The sequence below is a fragment of the Ranitomeya imitator genome, chromosome 5 (assembly GCF_032444005.1).
Source record: "Ranitomeya imitator isolate aRanImi1 chromosome 5, aRanImi1.pri, whole genome shotgun sequence".
NCBI classification, from domain to species: Eukaryota; Metazoa; Chordata; class Amphibia; order Anura; family Dendrobatidae; genus Ranitomeya; species Ranitomeya imitator.
The window spans coordinates 350,074,512-350,095,998 of NC_091286.1; the positions used below are offsets into that span (position 1 = coordinate 350,074,512).

General features: G+C 48.4%; 1 protein-coding gene across 1 annotated transcript in view; it reads right to left on the bottom strand.

The window, feature by feature from the left end:
* Positions 1-21,033, bottom strand: part of TTK (TTK protein kinase) — a 100,247-nt gene extending 79,214 nt beyond the window's left edge. The window contains exons 1-4 of the mRNA XM_069726453.1: positions 20,918-21,033; positions 12,878-13,030; positions 8,529-8,751; positions 5,491-5,597 (exon numbers count right to left, since the gene is read on the bottom strand). Of these exons, the coding sequence (XP_069582554.1) occupies positions 5,491-5,597; positions 8,529-8,751; positions 12,878-13,019 (472 nt within the window). The 5' untranslated portion in view covers positions 13,020-13,030; positions 20,918-21,033. The remainder of the gene's footprint in view (positions 1-5,490; positions 5,598-8,528; positions 8,752-12,877; positions 13,031-20,917) is intronic.
* Positions 21,034-21,487: the final 454 nt, after the last annotated feature.

Genomic DNA, 21,487 nt, shown 5'->3' on the forward strand with positions numbered 1-21,487 from the left:
CTCTGGGCTTCCTGTGCAGTAATAGGGGCAAATCCTACTCTCTCTCATGTGTGCTGTCATGGGTGAGGGGAAAAATTACCTGGAAATAATATTCTTCATGTCAGTACAATTACGGCGATAAACTTGCACAGCTTTTGTTTTTAAGTGGTGAAAACAAAATTCTGAAATTCATTAAAAAAAAAAAAAAAAGTGCTTGTGTCATTTTTATTTTGGAGTTCATGGAGCTTAGCGAGGGGATTGTATTTGTCGGGCAACCTGATATTTTTCTTTCTTCTATTTTGGGGTGAATACGACAATTTTAAAGGAGTTGTGGCAACCCAAAAACATGAATTCTGGCATTTTGATTTTTTTTCTCTTTACATCATTTACCAATCGGGTTAATTAATGTTATATTTTGATAGAATGGACTTTTACGGACACAGTGATACCATGTGTATTCAATTTATTCAGCTCTATCTTAAATGGGGGAACAAGTAGCTTTTTTTTTTGTCCAAAACACTTTTTTCCTGCATTTGTCCCCTCAGAGGACTTGAACCTCGGAGATAGCTTGAAGTATATACAGCAACATCCCAGTATTGCCACACAAAGCAAAAATCACCGTGTCCTATGTACACCAGCCAGAAGCGGTTGTTCACAGGACTAAAGTCATGACAGGCAAAAAGGTCTTCAGCAATCATCTAAGGCTACTTTCACACTAGTGTCGGCCCGTCGCAGTGCGTCGGGCCGACGTACCGACGCATCCTGTGCCAACGCAGCACAACGGGGGCAACGGATGCATTATTACAACGCATCCGCTGCCCCATTGTGAGTTGCGGGGAGGAGGGGGCGGAGTTCCGGCCACGCATGCGCGGTCGGAAATGGCGGACACAACGCACCAAAAAACGTTACAAGCAACGTTTTTTGGTGCAGACGGTCCGCCACAACAACTTTGCAGGATGCGTTTTTTCTGCAAAATGACGCATTGCGACGTGCGTCGTATGACGCTACTGTGAAAGTAGCCTTAAGCAGGCCTGGGCAAAGTGCGGCCCGTGGACCACATCCAGCCCGCTGGCTGCCTCAGTCCGGCCCGCGGACCGAGACAGCCGTGGGGCTGGAAATCAGAGGTCCACGGGCCGTACAGTGCCTGCCTGCTCGCTGTCTCCATGTGCGGCTCTGAGCTGCGCCCGCCGCTGACTCCTCTGGTGGAGGAGGGGCCTCCGGCCACTTCCTCCACCAATCAGCGTGTGAGCGGAGGCAGGGAGAGAAGCAGAGCGCCAGGGAACGGAACCAAGGTGAGTATGTGGTTTTTTTTCTCTCATGTGTATGGGCTGTTTGTGTGGGCATGGGGAAGCTATGGGGGTGCGACACGGTGCTGCACACATGGGGGGAGGGCGACACGGTGCTGCACACATGGGGGGGGTGCGACACGGTGCTGCACACATGGGGGGAGGGCGACACGGTGCTGCACACATGGGGGGAGGGCGACACGGTGCTGCACACATGGGGGGGGGGGCGACACGGTGCTGCACACATGGGGGGGGGCGACACGGTGCTGCACACATGGGGGGGCGCGACACGGTGCTGCACACATGGGGGGGGCGACACGGTGCTGCACACATGGGGGGGCGACACGGTGCTGCACACATGGGGGGGCGACACGGTGCTGCACACATGGGGGGGCGACACGGTGCTGCACACATGGGGGGGCGACACGTTGCTGCACACATGGGGGGGGCGACACGGTGCTGCACACATGGGGGGGGGGGCGACACGGTGCTGCACACATGGGGGGGGGCGCGACACGGTGCTGCACACATGGGGGGGCGACACGGTGCTGCACACATGGGGGGGCGACACGGTGCTGCACACATGGGGGGGGCGACACGGTGCTGCACACATGGGGGGACGCGACACGGTGCTGCACACATGGGGGGACGCGACACGGTGCTGCACACATGGGGGGGCGCGACACGGTGCTGCACACATGGGGGGGGCGCGACACGGTGCTGCACACATGGGGGGGGCGACACGGTGCTGCACACATGGGGGGGCGACACGGTGCTGCACACATATGGGGGGGCGACACGGTGCTGCACACATATGGGGGGCGACACGGTGCTGCACACATATGGGGGGCGACACGGTGCTGCACACATGGGGGGGCGACACGGTGCTGCACACATGGGGGGCGACACGGTGCTGCACACATGGGGGGGCGACACGGTGCTGCACACATGGGGGGGCGACACGGTGCTGCACACATGGGGGGGGCGACACGGTGCTGCACACATGGGGGGGCGACACGGTGCTGCACACATGGGGGGGCGACACGGTGCTGCACACATGGGGGGGCGACACGGTGCTGCACACATGGGGGGGCGACACGGTGCTGCACACATGGGGGGGCGACACGGTGCTGCAGACATGGGGGGGGGCGACACGGTGCTGCACACATGGGGGGGCGACACGGTGCTGCAGACATGGGGGGGGGCGACACGGTGCTGCACACATGGGGGGGCGACACGGTGCTGCACACATGGGGGGGCGACACGGTGCTGCACACATGGGGGGGCGACACGGTGCTGCACACATGGGGGGGCGACACGGTGCTGCACACATGGGGGGGCGACACGGTGCTGCACACATGGGGGGGCGACACGGTGCTGCACACATGGGGGGGCGACACGGTGCTGCACACATGGGGGGGCGACACGGTGCTGCACACATGGGGGGGCGACACGGTGCTGCACACATGGGGGGGCGACACGGTGCTGCACACATGGGGGGGCGACACGGTGCTGCACACATGGGGGGGCGACACGGTGCTGCACACATGGGGGGGCGACACGGTGCTGCACACATGGGGGGGCGACACGGTGCTGCACACATGGGGGGGCGACACGGTGCTGCACACATGGGGGGGCGACACGGTGCTGCACACATGGGGGGGCGAAACGGTGCTGCACACATGGGGGGGGGGGCGACACGGTGCTGCACACATGGGGGGGCGACACGGTGCTGCACACATGGGGGGGCGACACGGTGCTGCACACATGGGGGGGGCGACACGGTGCTGCACACATGGGGGGCGACACGGTGCTGCACACATGGGGGCGACATGGTACTGCACATGGGGGGGGCGACATGGTACTGCACACATGGGGGGGCGACATGTAGATGCATATGGAGGTGACATGCTGCACATGGGGAGGCTGTGGGGCTCATGCTGTATATAGGGAGGCTGTGTGGGGCTCATGCTGTATTTGGGGAGGCTGTGGGGCTTATGCAGCATATGGGGGAGGCTGTGTGGGGCTCATGCTGTATATGGGGAGGCGGTGGGGCTTATGCTGTATATGGGGAGGCTGTGGGGCTTATGCTTTATATGGGGAGGCTGTGGGGCTTATGCTGTATTTGGGGAGGCTGTGGGGCTTATGCAGCATATGGGGGAGGCTGTGTGGGGCTCATGCTGTATATGGGGAGGCTGTGGGGCTTATGCTGTATATGGGGAGGCTGTGGGGCTTATGCAGCATATGAGGAGGCTGTGTGGGGCTCATGCTGAATATGGGGAGGCCATGTGGGGCTCATGCTGTGTATATAGGGAGGCTGTGTGGGGCTCATGCAGTATATAGGGAGGCTGTGTGGGGCTCATGCTGTATATGGGGAGGCCGTGTGGGGCTCATGCTGTGTATATAGGGAGGCTGTGTGGGGCTCATGCTGTGTATATAGGGAGGCTGTGTGGGGCTCATGCAGTATATAGGGAGGCTGTGTGGGGCTCATGCTGTATATGGGGAGGCCATGTGGGGCTCATGCTGTGTATATAGGGAGGCTGTGTGGGGCTCATGCAGTATATAGGGAGGCTGTGTGGGGCTCAAGCTGCATATGGGGGAGGCTGTGTGGGGCTCATGCAGTATATAGGGAGGCTGTGGGGCTTATGCAGCATATGGGGGAGGCTGTGTGGGGCTCATGCAGTATATAGGGAGGCTGTGGGGCTTATGCAGCATATGGGGAGGCTGTGTGGGGCTCATGCTGTATATGGGAAGGCCATGTGGGGCTCATGCTGTGTATATAGGGAGGCTGTGTGGGGCTCATGCAGTATATAGGGAGGCTGTGTGGGGCTCATGCTGTATATGGGGAGGCCGTGTGGGGCTCATGCTGTGTATATAGGGAGGCTGTGTGGGGCTCATGCTGTGTATATAGGGAGGCTGTGTGGGGCTCATGCAGTATATAGGGAGGCTGTGTGGGGCTCATGCTGTATATGGGGAGGCCATGTGGGGCTCATGCTGTGTATATAGGGAGGCTGTGTGGGGCTCATACTGTGTATATAGGGAGGCTGTGTGGGGCTCATGCAGTATATAGGGAGGCTGTGTGGGGCTCATGCTGTATATGGGGAGGCCATGTGGGGCTCATGCTGTGTATATAGGGAGGCTGTGTGGGGCTCATGCAGTATATAGGGAGGCTGTGTGGGGCTCATGCTGTATATGGGGAGGCCATGTGGGGCTCATGCTGTGTATATAGGGAGGCTGTGTGGGGCTCATGCAGTATATAGGGAGGCTGTGTGGGGCTCAAGCTGCATATGAGGGAGGCTGTGTGGGGCTCATGCCGCATATGAGGGAGGCTGTGTGGGGATCATGCCGCATATAAGGGGCTGTTGGGGGGCTCATATGATATACTGAAGGGTTTGTGCTCGGGTTCACACGATATATAGGAGGATGTCAGCATTCTTAATTCTGCTCAATATTAAGTTAACTATACAATATTAATAAAATTATCAATAATATAAGTCGACGATATTGAGCAGAAATAATTTTGGCCTACTGGTTCAGCCCTCCACAATGGTCACAGTCTCTTGTGACCCCTCCGGAAAATTAATTGCCTACCCCTGATCTAGAGGACTCAGCTCCAGAGCCCTAGCCAGTCATCCTCTGCCAACATTAAGCTAAAGCCTGCAAACCTTGAAGAAAAAAATATATATTTAAAAAAAAAAAAAAAAAAAAACATTTATTGTGGAAGAGGCTAAAGCAAATTTGGAAGCAGTACTTTTGTTCTAAATGACAAGTACCATGCCAGAACCAGATACACTACCAGGGCTGTAGAGTTGGTGTCCATTTTGGAGGAGTCGGTATAAAATGGACTGACTCCGACAATATATAATAAATTGGGTACAGTAATACAATGCAGGATGTGATGTAAATCTCTTCATAACAATTTGGGAAAGTTATGAAATGTCCTATAAATATCAGTTCTATTCCTGATCTAAGGAGCTCGGCTTTTAGTTAAGATGAATCTGTGCTCCACTTTATGTACAAGAGTTGGAAGTCAGGGAAATTGAGGAGTCGGAGGTATGGCTTACTGACTCCACATTCCTGTGCACGTGTGGTTGCTTAAGCCTAATGCGGTCCATCATAATAAACATAATGCAGGTGAGAACAGAGCCAACAATCATAAAATGAACCGAGTGCACACACAGCAGAAGAGTAGGATAAGATAGAAGTAATACATTTAGGCCATTACCTTTAGACCATTCAAACTGGGCAAAAGCTACATGCACAAAAGCAAACTTTTTGCAGTTTAGTCTTGCAAGCTGGAACTGATCACGCGCTTCATCTTGGTCTAGTATACTAAAAATACAAAATGAAGTAAGGAGCATAAAAGATCATAGCAAGTAAAAGGGAACCAGTCATCAAAATTAAACGTATGAAAACAAAAAAAAACAAAAAAAACGGTAACCAAATATTATTCAGGTTAAAACAGTCTACTCGTTTCAGCACTGTCCAAAATATAAAAACCACTGGCAGGACCCTATAAAATCAGAGCACCAGGGTCACCTCGGTGTTGCCACACTAATTGTGTCTAGGAGGACATCACTTTGCACATACAGTGGGGCAAAAAAGTATTTAGTCAGTCAGCAATAGTGCAAGTTCCACCACTTAAAAAGATGAGAGGCGTCTGTAATTTACATCATAGGTAGACCTCAACTATGGGCAACAAACTGAGAAAAAAAAATCCAGAAAATCACAGTCTGTTTTTTTAACAATTTATTTGCATATTATGGTGGAAAATAAGTATTTGGTCAGAAACAAAATTTCATCTCAATACTTTGTAATATATCCTTTGTTGGCAATGACAGAGGTCAAACGTTTTCTGTAAGTCTTCACAAGGTTGCCACACACTGTTGTTGGTATGTTGGCCCATTCCTCCATGCAAATCTCCTCTAGAGCAGTGATGTTTTTGGCTTTTCGCTTGGCAACACAGACTTTCAACTCCCTCCAAAGGTTTTCTATAGGGTTGAGATCTGGAGACTGGCTAGGCCACTCCAGGACCTTGAAATGCTTCTTACGAAGCCACTCCTTCGTTACCCTGGCGGTGTGCTCTGGATCATTGTCATGTTGAAAGACCCAGCCACGTTTCATCTTCAATGCCCTTGCTGATGGAAGGAGGCTTGCACTCAAAATCTCACGATACATGGCCCCATTCATTCTTTCATGTACCCGGATCAGTCGTCCTGGCCCCTTTGCGGAGAAACAGCCCCAAAGCATGATGTTTCCACCACCATGCTTTACAGTAGGTATGGTGTTTGATGGATGCAACTCAGTATTCTTTTTCCTCCAAACACGACAAGTTGTGTTTCTACCAAACAGTTCCAGTTTGGTTTCATCAGACCATAGGACATTCTCCCAAAACTCCTCTGGATCATCTAAATGCTCTCTAGCAAACTTCAGACGGGCCCGGAAATGTACTGGCTTAAACAGTGGGACACGTCTGGCACTGCAGGATCTGAGTCCATGGTGGCGTAGTGTGTTACTTATGGTAGGCCTTGTTACATTGGTCCCAGCTCTCTGCAGTTCATTCACTAGGTCCCCCCGCGTGGTTCTGGGATTTTTGCTCACCGTTCTTGTGATCATTCTGACCCCACGGGGTGGGATTTTGCGTGAAGCCCCAGATCGAGGGAGATTATCAGTGGTCTTGTATGTCTTCCATTTTCTAATTATTGCTCCCACTGTTGATTTCTTCACTCCAAGCTGGTTGGCTATTGCAGATTCAGTCTTCCCAGCCTGGTGCAGGGCTACAATTTTGTTTCTGGTGTCCTTTGACAGCTCTTTGGTCTTCACCATAGTGGAGTTTGGAGTCAGACTGTTTGAGGGTGTGCACAGGTGTCTTTTTATACTGATAAGTTTAAACAGGTGCCATTACTACAGGTAATGAGTGGAGGAAAGAGGAGACTCTTAAAGAAGAAGTTACAGGTCTGTGAGAGCCAGAAATCTTGATTGTTTGTTTCTAGCCAAATACTTATTTTCCACCATAATATGCAAAAAAAAATAATAAAAAAACAGAATGTGATTTTCTGGATTTTTTTTTCTCAGTTTGTCTCCCATAGTTGAGGTCTACCTATGATGTAAATTACAGACGCCTCTCATCTTTTTAAGTGGTGGAACTTGCACTATTGCTGACTGACTAAATACTTTTTTGCCCCACTGTATACCAGCTTAACATCACAGTCAACATGTGAAGCACAGACTGGCCAAGCTGTGCCAAGCGAGAGGTCAATAAGAGTGTACATAGTAACAATGAGAAGACTTCCCATTACAACCCATACCATTATTTAGAGCTGCGCACGGTGGTTTAATAACCTTAATTATTCCATCTTATTAAAAGTAAAAATTTTAACAAACATCTGCTATTTAAGCCCAATAACATCTAGATCAATGTTTTTTAGCCCAAGCTTTGAGGACCTGTTCTACAAAAACAGTGACAGAACAACCAAGAGTCCAGATATCTCCACATGCTAGTTGGGCGGATGCCAGGAGAACATTACCCGCCTGTATCCATTAAGCCAACTGCAAAGTTTGGCGAAGGAGGGATAATGCTATGGGGTTGGCAAAGGCTCCTTAGAGGCAGTGAAGAGAGATCTTGATGCTTCAGCATACCAAGACATTTTGGACAATGATATACTTCTAATTTTATGGAAACAGTCTAGTGAAGGCCATTTTCTGTTCCAGCATGACTGTGCCCCAGTGTACAAAGCAAGGTCCACAAAGCCATGGCTGGGCGAGTTTGATTTGGAAGAACATAACTGGAGGCATAGAGCTCTGACCTCAACGGACATGTTAAGCAGGAACTCAAATCCAAGATCAGTGTCTGACCTCAACGGACATGTCAACCAGGAACTCAAATCCAAGATCAGTGTCTGACCTTGCAAACGCTCTTTTGGATGAATGGGCAAAAATTGCAACAGACACCCTGGTGACACTGCACCTCGGGCAAAATTGCAAAGAGACTGAATTGAGGCCCCATGAATATTGTGCACAGGACCTATTCTGATTAATGGGACCCATGCATGATTCTCACTGGGTGCTGGATGGCAGACTTGGCAGCTGTACCAGCCAGGATGCAGTTTCTTCTTTCTACATGTCCGATCAGACACAAGAGCTTGTACAATTTGTTTAGGAAGCCAAAAAAAAAAACCTTAACTCTTGCACATTAATCTAGTGCAACACTTTATAGAACGCCACATATGACAATTGCTGTCAAAGATAAGTCCTCATACTTACGATTTTAACTCTGCAAATCGAACAGAGATCTTTGCATAGCTCTCATTATGGCTGTGCTTTTCTGGAGAAAGCATTTCAACGGCTTTCGTGTAACTATCGATTAGTTTATTCAGCAGCATCCTATCACTCTGCGGCAGGCCTGTACTCTCCAGTTTTAATAGGAAAGACAGCCATTCTTCTGGAGTCTTTGGGGTTAACAGATGATTGAAGAACCCGGAGTGCTCTGTGAGAAAGGACATATATAGGAGATATATCAGTATATAGTGACTAACAAACATACACAAATCACTGCAAAAACTAATCTAAGTAACATATAAAATTCCAGATCAAGCCACTGTGTACCCAAAATGTCTGCTAAGCCTAACGTCACTGCACCAACGGCCTCTATGACAGACTAAATTTAACTTGTGATCACTTTGGCCCCGATTTCAATTTTAAAGACAAAAGTGGCGTAAAAGCAATGGCAAGGAAAAAAAAACAACATTTGGTCTCACAGGTTTATACAGACTGCTGTATAAAGAGGGGATGCTACACAATGAGTTAATTTTGTCAAATGAAATGGAAAAATGTCTGATGTTCATCTTCTGATCTGTATTCTGCTGTGAATAAAATAAAAAGTTTCATCTCTATGTAACCGAATGCCGGATTATATAAATGAAAAAAGCGGAATGTTCATTGGAGCGACAGCTGGACAGTTTGCACTTGGTGACAGGTGCTCTAGTCTCTGGACTCCTCTCCCACATACAGTATGCACAGAGCAGCGGACGGGCTGGGACTGTATGCTCTGTGCACAGGCTCACGCTTCTGTCTTATGATTTAAGCACATTGAGACAGTGTTTTGAGTGATCATGAGTGTCAGCAACTGGCCCCTCAGTGATCTGCAAGATGCTTAAAGACATTTTTCGGACTACAAGACTCACTTTTTCCCCAAAAAATTTGCCAGGAAAATAGGGAGGGGGGGGGTCCATCTTATAGTCCAAACGCAGGCTTACCGGAGGATTGCGGCAGTGGTGCAGCAGCGTCCCTTTGTCAGGGAACAGACGTAGGCAGAGGCCATCTTCCTGAAGCAGTGGGCCGCCGGAGTCGGATTGAGATCTCAGCTGACCTCTCGGGCTCCATCTTCCTGAGGCTCTGGGCTTGAGACCTCGGCGACCCTCGGCTTCAGGAAAATGGGCGCTGAAGATTTCGGTGGCCATTTTCCTGAAGCCAGGGGTCGCAAAGATCTCAATCTGTGCATGCACGGCCTCAGGAAAATGGCCGCAAAGAAACCGGTGATGCACTCTGCTCTGCTCACCTTGGTCAGCGGGCCGCAGCGGCACCACATTTCTGCCACCGGCATCCTGAGGAAGGGACTCTGCCTCACCGCCGACACTGGACCCACAACATCGCACCGCTGGGATACCCCAGCATTGCCCCACTTCTGCCGCCACCGGCTTCCTGAGGAAGGGACCATGCCTCCTGTGACCCCGATCTAACACCGCTCAGGGTACTTTCACACTAGCGTTTTTTTTAATACGTCGCAATGCGTCGTTTAGAGGAAAAAACGCATCCTGCAAAGTTGTTTGCAGGATGCGTTTTTGCCCCATAGCGTAACATTACCGACGCATTGCGACGGACCGCCGGGAGCAAAAAACGTTAAATGTAACGTTTTTTTGCTCCAGACATACCGCTTTTTCCGACAGCGCATGCGCGGCCGGAACTCCGCCCCTCACAATGGGGCAGCGGATGCGCCGGAGAAATGCATCCGCTGCACCCGTTGTGCGGTGCTAACAACGCTAGCGTCGGAATCTCGGCCCGACGCAATGCGACGGGCCGAATTCTGACGCTAGTGTGAAAGTAGCCTTACCCTCAAGTAAGATACCTTAAATTCGGACAATAAGATGGACCGCCATCTTATAAAAATCTTTTTTCTGCTATATTCCTATTGTCTTATGGTACCGTGCGTCTTATAGTCGGAAAAAATAAGGTAATATGTAGAAATAAATTAAATAAAATGCGTAATGTGGAGGTATACTTTAAAGGGAACCGGTCACCAGGTTTAACAGATATGAGATAAAACCACCACCTCTCAGACCTGATATGCAGCATTCACACTCTTTGACCACCACCTTCTGCACCCTGTAGTACTTTACTCTGCCCTCGAAAGGACAGAGAAGTACGGGCACACAGTGGATGACGTAGGACACGTCATTCACATGAAGGAGGATGGCACTGTAAGAAGAGAGGAGGTGCCAAACAGCGGTGCCCATCGGACCAGACTGCCCTATAGGCAAGTATTATAAAAGGTCTTTTTCTTGTGTTGCAGGCCGGATTGGGGGCAGATATGCAGCATTATAGAATGCTGTATATGAGGGCTGAAAGGTGGTGGTCTTATATCACATGGGACAAACCTGGTGATAAATTCCCTTTAAATATGGGAATACCCCTTTAACCACTTCACCACTGGGTCATTTTCGGTTTTTCCTCCCCTTCTTCCCAGCGCCATAACTTCTTTACTTTTCCATCAATATGGCCATACGAGGGCTTGTTTTTTGCAGGATTAGTTGCGCTTTTGAATGGCACCATTGAGTTTACCATATCGGGTAAAACTGACCTGAAAATATGATTCTCCAGGTCAGTATGAATTTGCAGATTAGCATACACAGAATATTTTTTATTTAAGTGGTGAATTTTTTTTTTAGAAATTTGCATGAAAAAAAAAAATTGTTTTGCAAACTCGGCTTTGGGAAAATGGCCGCCACGATCTCGTGCCCACGCGCGGCATCCCGCGGCCATTTTCCTGAAGCCCCGTGCAGCAGAGCACTCCATCTGCGCACACGCGGCCCCAGGAAGATGGCCGCCCCACCGATGAAAGGGATGACAGCGCAGATCGCGCGCTGTGTCTTCACGTGGGCGCAGGGAATTCGGAACTTGGACATGCGCACACCACTACGCCACCAACGGAAAGCTGGGGAAGAAAAGAGCGCTGTGAACACGCCCATCCGACCTGACCAGCCTGATTGACAGGCGAAAACGGCGACTTTGGTAATGTATTTCTCAGCATACATGGGGAATCAGGGTACACTACATACACTATAGTAACGCACAGCGCAGGCCCTATTTAACAGTATTTATAGCTCAATCTGAAAAAAACGGGGTGACAGGTTCCCTTTAATTTATTTTATATTTTGACAGATTGGACATTTCTGTAAGCAGTTATACTAAATACGTGTAGTCTTCTATTGCTTTATTTTCAATGGGGCAAGAGAGGAGCGATTTTAACTTCTGTTGGGGGGAGGGTTTATTCCTTTGCAATTTTTATTTTCACTTTTTAGTTTATTCAATAGTCCCCTTAGGAGAACTGAAGATGTGATCATCTGTGTTAAACATGGCAGTGCTCCAGCAAAAAGAAATCATGCTTTCCTATAAATGCCAGGCACAAGCTGGCATTCACAGGAGTATCAATGACAGGCACAGGGCTCTTCTGCAAACTGACATGACAACCCAATGGCGCCCTGTGATCAAGTGACAGGAGCGCCGATTGACACGCTTCCGGATGGTATATGCTCAATCCCTCTGCTAGTGGTTGCCAGCGGGATTTAACAGGTTAACAGCCGCTGGCAGTGTACCAACCCCCAACCCACACACAGCTGTTAAAAACGGGAAAGGTGCAGGCTCGGTGTCAGAGCTCACATTAAAGTCAGGGACACTATATAGGACTTACGCTAGGTTCACATTAGCGTATCTGTGCGCAGCGTATGCCTGCGTACAGATCCACATGCATCTTGCGTACCTATATTTAACATTGTGTACGCAGGGACATGCGTTGGCATCAGTTTGTATGCGGATGCGTCAGCATGCGTTTTTTGCCGTGCCCACTGAATGTTGCATTCTGTCACGGCAAATATGCGCATGCGGATGAGTGCGTCAGAACACATTACTGTCTAAGGGAAAGCATTGGTACGCAAAGACATGCATACGCATGCGTTTGATGCACTCGCGTACTTCGGACTGCGCATGTCCTGTAACTGTTTTGAGACACGTACTCCTGGAAATATAGAACGCATGCGCATAAACAACGCAAACGCAGGCAAAAGCTCACACAAACGCATGCACACGCAGCGTTTTTTTGGCGTCATGCTTAAGCTGATGTGGATAAAAAATGCAGCGTAAGCACGCGTTTGCGCATGCAGATGATACGCTGCGCACAGATATGCTAATGTGAACTTAGCCTTAAACATACGTCATGTGTCCTAAAGGGGTTAAGTGTTTCCCAAACTAAAACAAAACTGCATGAAAACACACAAGGAAAGCAGCATAGGGTGCAGCTTTACACAACAGATGGTCAATACCGGTATTATGTCACTTACCTGTCGTGTCAGCAGAAGATTTGGTGAAAGTTAGTTCATCTGTCCAGTTATCTTCATTACCATACTTGGTCTTGAAGCTCTTAACTCTATCCAAAATGGAGGCAATCTTTAACTTCCGTTCACTTATATCTTCATCCTCCATTTTGTACAAATCTAGACATAGATGACAATGTCAGAGTTAACACACCTCAGAATGGTAAAGGATGTCTGCATTATAATAAGCGAAATAATGAGGCACTTATCTCATGAAGACAGCACCAGTCCACGTGTCCTCTTATAAGAGAAGCTAACCCCGTGATCAGCCATAGGTCTGGAGTCACAACCACGCTCCCTGGACAATGACGTGTGGGTGAAACCACTACAAGACTACCTAATCTCATCTGAAATCACTACAGCTCACAAAGTGCGTCTCCCACTCACAAATAATCACCCAAAACTGCTACATTTGGTTCAAGAGCTAGCACTCTTCAGGAAGCCTCCATTTTCTCCTCACAGTTCAGCTTGGCACAGGGATTTGTATAAGAACACGAGACAGAACTTATTAAAGGGAACCTGTCACCCCCAAAATCGAAGATGAGCTTAGCCCACCAGCATCAGGGGCTTATCTACAGCATTCTGTAATGCTGTAGATAAGCCCCCGATATATCCTGAAAGATGAGAAAAAGAGGTTGGATTATACTCACCTAGGGGCGGTCTGGTCCGATGGGCGTCGCGGTCCGGGGCCTCCCATCTTCATACGATGACGTCCTCTTCTTGTATTCACGCTGTCGCTCCGGCGCAGGCGTACTGATTTGTCCTGTTGAGGGCAGAGCAAACCTTTCCCGGCGCCTGTGCACTGCAGTACTTTGCTCTGCCCTCAACAGGACAAATCAGTACGCCTGCGCCGGAGCAACAGTGTGAATACAAGAAGAGGACGTCATCGTAAGAAGATGGGATGCCCTGGACGGGACTGTGACGCCCATCGGACCAAACCGCCCCTGGGTGAGTATAATCTAACCTCTTTTTCTCATCTTTCAGGATACACCAGGGGCTTATCTACAGCATTACAGAATGCTGTAGATAAGCCCCTGATGCCGGTGGGCTTAGCACATCTTTGATTTTGGGGGTGACAGGTTCCGTTTAAAATGTAGTTTCTTATGACGAAAAACGGCCATAATGCTTAAAGTGTTGATCCAAAACTACGTCGATTTCAATCCTAAATGCTGATTTAATGTAATAAACAAATCGAGCTTCTGAAGTACTCTAAAAATTCCCTACCGTTCCCTCTAAAACTACTTTAGTTTTTATTTTTTAACTCCATTTTCATGACATTTTATTTGAGAATCCCTAGTGCATGCTGGGATAGCCATATAGATCATCTGTGGGCCAGGGCTGCTGTCATTGTCACAGTTTTCCTCACTCAAACAAAGTCATCAGTGAGGTCAGTTTCAGGAGCTGCGCTAGACCCTACTCTACGGAGCATGTGCAGATTGTTAACTCCGGTGTAAGCTCAGTAGGATCTTGTCACAGTGTTATATTCTTTTTAAAGTACAGTGACAGTGTGCTCACTCGCTGAAGCTAATAAGAAGGTATGAGGTAGCAAGAGTGCACATTGTAAGGCCTCATTCACAAGTCTGGGTTAAAAGGATTGAGGGAAAAATGGTACCAGTGTAGTCGGTAAAAATGGACACATGGACTGTACAATGATGGGTCCTTGATGGTAAAAGCAGACACGCCATCAGTGTGTCATAAGTGTACAGTCCATGCGTCCATTTTTACAACCAAGGTCTCATCTGTGCACAGTCCATTTTTATGACCAGAGTGTACTCTGTTTTTCACGGATGGATGAAGAAATTGATAAATAAATCTTCTCCTATATTTTGCAATTTTTACTGCCAAGTGTTTTTACACTTTCATGACCAGGCTAAATTTTGCAATTCTGACCAGTGTCACATAATGAGGTAATAACTCTGGAACGCTTCAACAGATCCTGATGATTCTGACATTGTTTTCTCATGACATTGTACTTCATGATAGTGGTAACAATTTGTTCAATATGGCTTGTGTTAATTTGTAAAAAAAATTGGCAATTTGGTAAAAATTTTGCAATTTTCAACATTTTAATTCTTATGCCCTTAAAAATCAGAGAGATATGTCACACAAAATAGTTAATAAATAACATTTCCCACATGTCTACTTTACATCAGCACAATTTTGGAAACATAACCTTTTTTTGTTAGGAAGTTATAGGAATTAAAAGTTATCATTTTTCCAACAAAATTTGCAAAACCATTTTTTTTTTTTATGGACCACATCACATTTTAAGTGACTTTCAGGGGCCTGTAAGACAGAAAATACCCAAAAGTGACACCTTTTATATTTCTGCATGGGTAAGTGCACAACAAATTGTATGGTGCAATGTCTCCCGAGTACACAGATACCTAATATGTAGGGGAAAACTGGGCGCATGGCACGGCTCGGAGAGGAAGGAGCGCCATTTGACTTTTCGAATGTAAAATTGGCTGGAATAATTAGCAGACGCCATGCCATGTTTGGAGAGCTGCTGATGTGCCTAAACAGTGAAAAACACTCAAGTGACCGTATCTTGAAAACTAGACCCCTCGAGGTATTTACCTACATGTGTGGTGAGCACCTTGAACCCACAGGTGCTTCACGGAAGTTACAACATGATCTCTGAAAATGGTAAAATATTGTTTCCACAAAAATGTTGTTTTATCACCAAACTGTCATTTTCACAAGGATAGCAGGAGAAACTGGAATTGTTTGTTGTGCAATTTCTCCTGAGTACGCCAATACTCCATATGTTGTCGAAAACTACTTTCGAGGTATAGTACAAAGCACAGAAGGGAAGAAGCGCCATATTGGAGTTCAGATGTTGCTAGACTGGTTTAAGGTGCCGTGTCATGTTGAGGTGGCAGAACAGCAGAAAGCCCCCCATAAGTGACATTGTTTTACAAAACTACACCCCCCCCCCCCCAATTAATTCACCTAGGGGTGCAGTGATCATATTGGCACCACGGGTGTGTCACATTTTTATACCATTTGGAGGTGAAAAAAAGAATACTTACATTTTAACAACTAAACTAAAGTTTGTACGGTAATTTTTCTAAGGGCTGACAGGAAAAAAATAAATCGAAGTTAGTTTGTTGTAAAAATTCCTCCTAAGGCCTCTTTCACACTTCAGTCTTTTGGCGTCAGTCACTACCGACATAGTGACGGATTGACGGATCCGTCACAATTGTTGCGAAAACGGTTCTAACGGATCTGTTTTTTTGACGGATCCGTTACTTGGGGGTTGTCTGGGAGAAGTATCTACTTTTTGGAGCATGCGCAATTGAAAAAACGGATTGGGGCGACGGATCCGCCGAAAAAACGGTTGCGGCGGATCCGTCGCCCATAGGCGTCCATTCTATGGAATGGCGGACGCGACGGATCCGTCGCGATCCGCCATTTCGGCGTTGACAAAAAGCGTTCCAATGTCCGTCTATTTTCAGAAAACGTCCGCCAAATGTCGACGGATCCGTCGCATGGCGGATGGAACGGACGACCATCCGTCACAATCCGTCACTAATGCAAGTCTATGGGAAAATAACGGATCCGTCAAAAAAAATGACGGATCCGTTATTTGAGGAAAATGGCGGTTTTAGACTGACGCCAAATAACTGAAGTGTGAAAGAGGCCTTAGGGTATGTGTCCACGGGCCGGATTACATCCGGATTAGCTGCGGATTGAATGCTGCATATAGCCACAGCGTCCAGATGTTACAGCATAGTGGAGGGGATTTTATGAAATCCTGTCTCCACTATGCGAACACGAACCCGGCGGCCCTGCGTTTACGGACATGCGGTGCGTCTTTTTAGAACACAGCATGTCTGTTTACCTTGTGGCAACGCTCCGTCGCCGGAAGGTAAATAACAGGGTCCTATGTATAGGGTGCGGAGATTACGGATGTGTGCAATGAAGACATCCAGAATCACCGCGCATACAGAAGCAGGTTTTCCGCTCGGTACAAAGTGCCGACAATCCGGACCATGGACACGCACCCTTAGTGTGCCAATGCCCTACATGTAAGGCCGGGTTCACACTGCGTCTAGGCAGTCCGTTAGACGGACTACGTTACACCACGGCATAAACGCGGTGTAACGTAGTCCGTTACGGCCGCCATTGACAGCAATGTCGGACGCATTGCTAGCGCACGCCCACAATGGGCGTGCGCTAGCCATGTGTCGTCATTGAGTGACGGACCTGGAGACGCGGGCTGCAGCGTTTCCGTGTCCATCACTGCTAGCGCAGATAGAACTAGCAGATGCTCTATCTGCGCTAGCGCGATGTAAACATCGGCACGTGCGTTACAGCAGCCCGTTAACGTATGTGTTGAACGGGCTGCTGCTAACGCAGTGTGAACTTAGCCTAATCGGGAAATACTTTTCAGGCACAGTGTAAAGTTCATAAGTGAAGGAGCACCATATTATAGTGTAGATGTTACTGTTATGGTGCCATGGCCCACTGGGAGAGCCCATGGAGGTGCCAGAATAGAAGAACTCCCCATAAGTGACCCCATTTTATAGATTACACCCACCTCTCAATTCATCTAGGAATGCATGATGATTTTGACTCCATGGGTGCCTTCCAGAAACAATTGCGGAGTCAAAATTGCAAGCTGCCATTGTCGTGACCAGTACGTTGTAGTGACCAGTACATTATGCCCAGCTCATGCTTCTGGAGACAAGCACCTATAAATTAGGCGGGCTCTCATCACTACAGAAATGCCAAGACAATAAGGCTACGTTCACACAATGCATTTTTCCTGAGGTTTTTTTTAATGCAAATTTAAGCTGCGTTTTACAGTACCAGCAAAGGCTATAAGATTTCAGAAATCTCATGTGCACACACTTTTCCTGAAAGATTTGGAAAACTGTTGCGTTTTTGAAAACTCCAGCAGGTCACTTCTCTCAGCATTTTTTCACCCATAGAAAGCAATGAGTAAGTGCAAAAATGCCGCAAAAACTCAGGTATCAGGTTTTGCTTCATGATTTTTTTTTTTTAGCAGCATGACCAAGACACCACAAAAGAGCAGCAGAAACACAGCAAAAAAAAAACAAAATCAAAATCGAAGCAAAACCTGGTTCTTGTAAGCATTTTCTTTACTGACAAAAGAGCAGGTTCCACCTGCAGCAAAAAAACGCAACATGTGAACATACGGTAATTAAACACAATCTACCAAACAATGGTACAAAGTGATTAGGAAATTGTTAGAGGATAAAAAAATTATTTTATTCATTACAAAAATGTAAAATTAAAAAAAGACAGGGGAAAAGGGAAAATACCTCCAAAATATTCAGGGAATGATAGTCAGTTGGAATGAATCAATAATACTGCAAATTTAGGAAAAAAGCTGTATATGTTAGCCTGCTGGGTGGAAAAAGAAAAAAAATCCACCTATGCAGAGATATTATCTTATTGACATTATTTCAGCGGCTTTTCCAAAATTATACATATAGCATTACAGCAACCAAAACCAGGATAGATGAAGGAAAATACTTTGTAAGTAAGAGCCTGCTTGAAGGAAAAAAACAAATCCCTATACATAGCAAAGACACTTGAGGTGAGATGGCCATAGTGTATTTGTGGAACTCCTATAGCGGCTGTTACAGAGTACATACACAGACTAGGAATAACACCATAATGTACAGATATTGGCTGTAAATCAGAAAACGATATTACCTGAAATGGAATGCAGTGCAAAAAAGGGGACTGCACCAGACCCTGCGCCCGACGAGCGCCGTTTCACTACCTAGCTTATTAGCTAGGAGGAAGTGTGGGTGTCCGGGAAGTGTGCAAACAAGGGGACTTCAGAGAGTGTCAGAGAGGAAAACTGGGGCCGTGCAGACCCGTGGAACAGCAGCTCCTGGAAGGAGAGAGGAACAGAGCAGTCTGTAGGAGACAGAAAGGGGAAGAGAAGAACAGGAGAAGTAAAGAGCTGGAGAGAAGCTGCGACTGAGCTTCCTCCATGCTGAAGCTCAGTATTCCGGTAGCCGGAAGACCGAGGTTGTGGGGGTAACTATGCCCCATGGCAGAAACCGGAAGACAGGAGATTGCAGGTTGCCTGCCCACCTTTAACACCCCAAAGCACAGTAACAGATAGAGCCCTGAGTAATCCTGACACCTGTAAAAAGGCTCGAGTTACCTGCCATGTGGTTAATGTCCTACCAACAAGGGGGACAGAGAGAACGTGAGGACCTTGTGTGAGGCCTAAGGCAGAAAGGGACAACACAGCGCTGAGAGGAAGCCTTCCAACCCCACCTGGCTAGAGGGATTCCTGAGTCGCTTCCAAGTCTGCCGGACCGTACCAATACATGTGATCCGGTACCCTGGACTGTGGCTGCCTTACTACATCATCTTTATCTACACCAGGAGCCCTGGGGAACCCATCTTCACCTGTGGGAAGCCATACCATCCCAGCTGCCATAACATCACCCCAGTGGACCCCTTCAAGCAGCGTCAGTCATCCCTGACCGAACACCACAGGTGGCGTCACAAACATTCTTATTCCTAAAAACCCCTTTAAAGACCTTTCCTTGAACTTTGACGCCCAGGGCCACGGACTGGGTCGCTGCCACCGTGACCACCCCTTTAATGACGACCGGACCCAGTACTGAGTAACCCCTAGGCCGTGGCAGGGGCGCTCCAAATCCACCTGTGTACAATAGCTGGCAGCGCTCCAGACACAGAGGATGTGTGCTGGGTACAAAGCGCTGCTACTTTCGGATCGTCTGCACATTCCCTTACTTTTTTCTCCTTGATCACTTAAATAACATAGCCATGCTTTATACACTGTCAGTGCTGTGCTCAGAGCATGGCATAAGAAGCTTGCTAGCTCTGGTGACGTGGATGTCGTCATGATGTCATCGGCTCCCGATTGTGGGATCACCCACTGGTGGGCAGAGGAGGCCCCACCCTCTGCCTTCTAAATGCTGCGATTGCAGTATTTAACGGGTTAAACTGACAGGATTGATGCGCGGAGCGCTCCTGGCAGTGAGTGCTGGCTGTCCGCAATCGCGTGCGCACAAAATCGCCATCACATAGCCATACATCCAAGATCAGCAAGCACCTACTGACCTACACGTGTGGATACGTCCAAGGCCGTGAAGGGGTTAGGTACGTACACACGGATATTGTACGGGCCTTTCACAGACCCATAGAATTGTACTGGCTTGTTTCATCCTGACACTGGGGGAAAAAGAAAGGACATTTCTCCTTGAGCTTTGCACAGACACACTGTCCATAAAAAATAGACGTGATCGTCGCCATAAACTATAACGTATGTGTCCTAGGAATACGTGTTAAGGCGGAGCAGTGACGCCAGCACTGATTGGGCGCAGGGCTCACATGACACCAGGGCTGGAGGGGAGTACAAGCTGGTTTATTTTACTGGGGGGCAAATATGAGGAAGTGTGGTCCTAGCAGTGATGACTCCTAAGGCTACGTTCACATTAGCGTTTCCCGACGCAGCGGCGACGCATGCGTCATGAGCCCCTATATTTAACATGGGGGACGCATGGACATGCGTTGTGCTGCGTTGTGCGACGCATGCGTTTTTTTTGCCGCAAGTGTCGGGCAAAGAAAACGCAACAAGTTGCATTTTTTTTTGCGTCGAAATTTCGGCAAAAAAACGACGCATGCGCCGCAAAACGCAGCGTTTTTGCGTGCGTTTTTATTTGCGTTGTGTCACCGACGCAGCGGCGCACAACGCAAATGTGAACGTAGCCTAACTCTTTATGGAGAAACACATTGCAGACAGTTCTCCTCCCCAGATCCAGCAGACGGTGACATGTCAACAGCGCTGCAGCCAATCAGCCATTCTGCCCATGCGCGGAGAGGGCTGCTGTCCTACCACACACTGGCGCCTGGGACCCCACATCCCTCACTGTGCTGTCACACCTAGAACAGCTGGCGCAGTGCTGCACCGGGCGCAGTGTCACCATCCCCGGGACACAGAAGCCGAGCAGCGTCCGGTACACGGCGGCCATAACCACGCACCTGTCAGCCAGCGGCCCGGCAGCTAGTCAGGCCGGTAACGGAGGACGGTCCGCGCCCCGGAGATCAACGCTCGAGCATCGGCTCACGGCGTTAGTTTGAAAATTGCCACCTCCTCGATGCATCAATATGATTGGCTAGCGCAAACGGACCCGGAAGTGACGATTGCCCTTCTCTGTCTTTGGCAGCCATGTTTGTTTGGGGCAGGATGTGACTTCCGGCAGCAGTCGCGTAAACACAGTGTGCGCGGGAGTCAGAGCTGTCTACTGCCCAGAGCCTGCACCGGACCGGAGAGCCGGCCGAGGAAGAAGTGGTGTCTGGGCTATGTGTGTGGCGCAGGGACTGGGCATGTGGCATATCTGTGATGTCTACATGACGTACCATGCTGACGTTGGTCTCTTATTTGCCAATTCATTTTTTTCTGTTTTTTTACAGGTTTAACAAAATAAAAACGCACAATAATAAAAAAAAAATACAATGCTGCGAGGAACCCTGATGTGAATACGCTTAAAAGCAGCTACAAAGGTTATAAAAATGGCACAAATGTGAGCGTTAGTGAAAGGGTTAAATAAT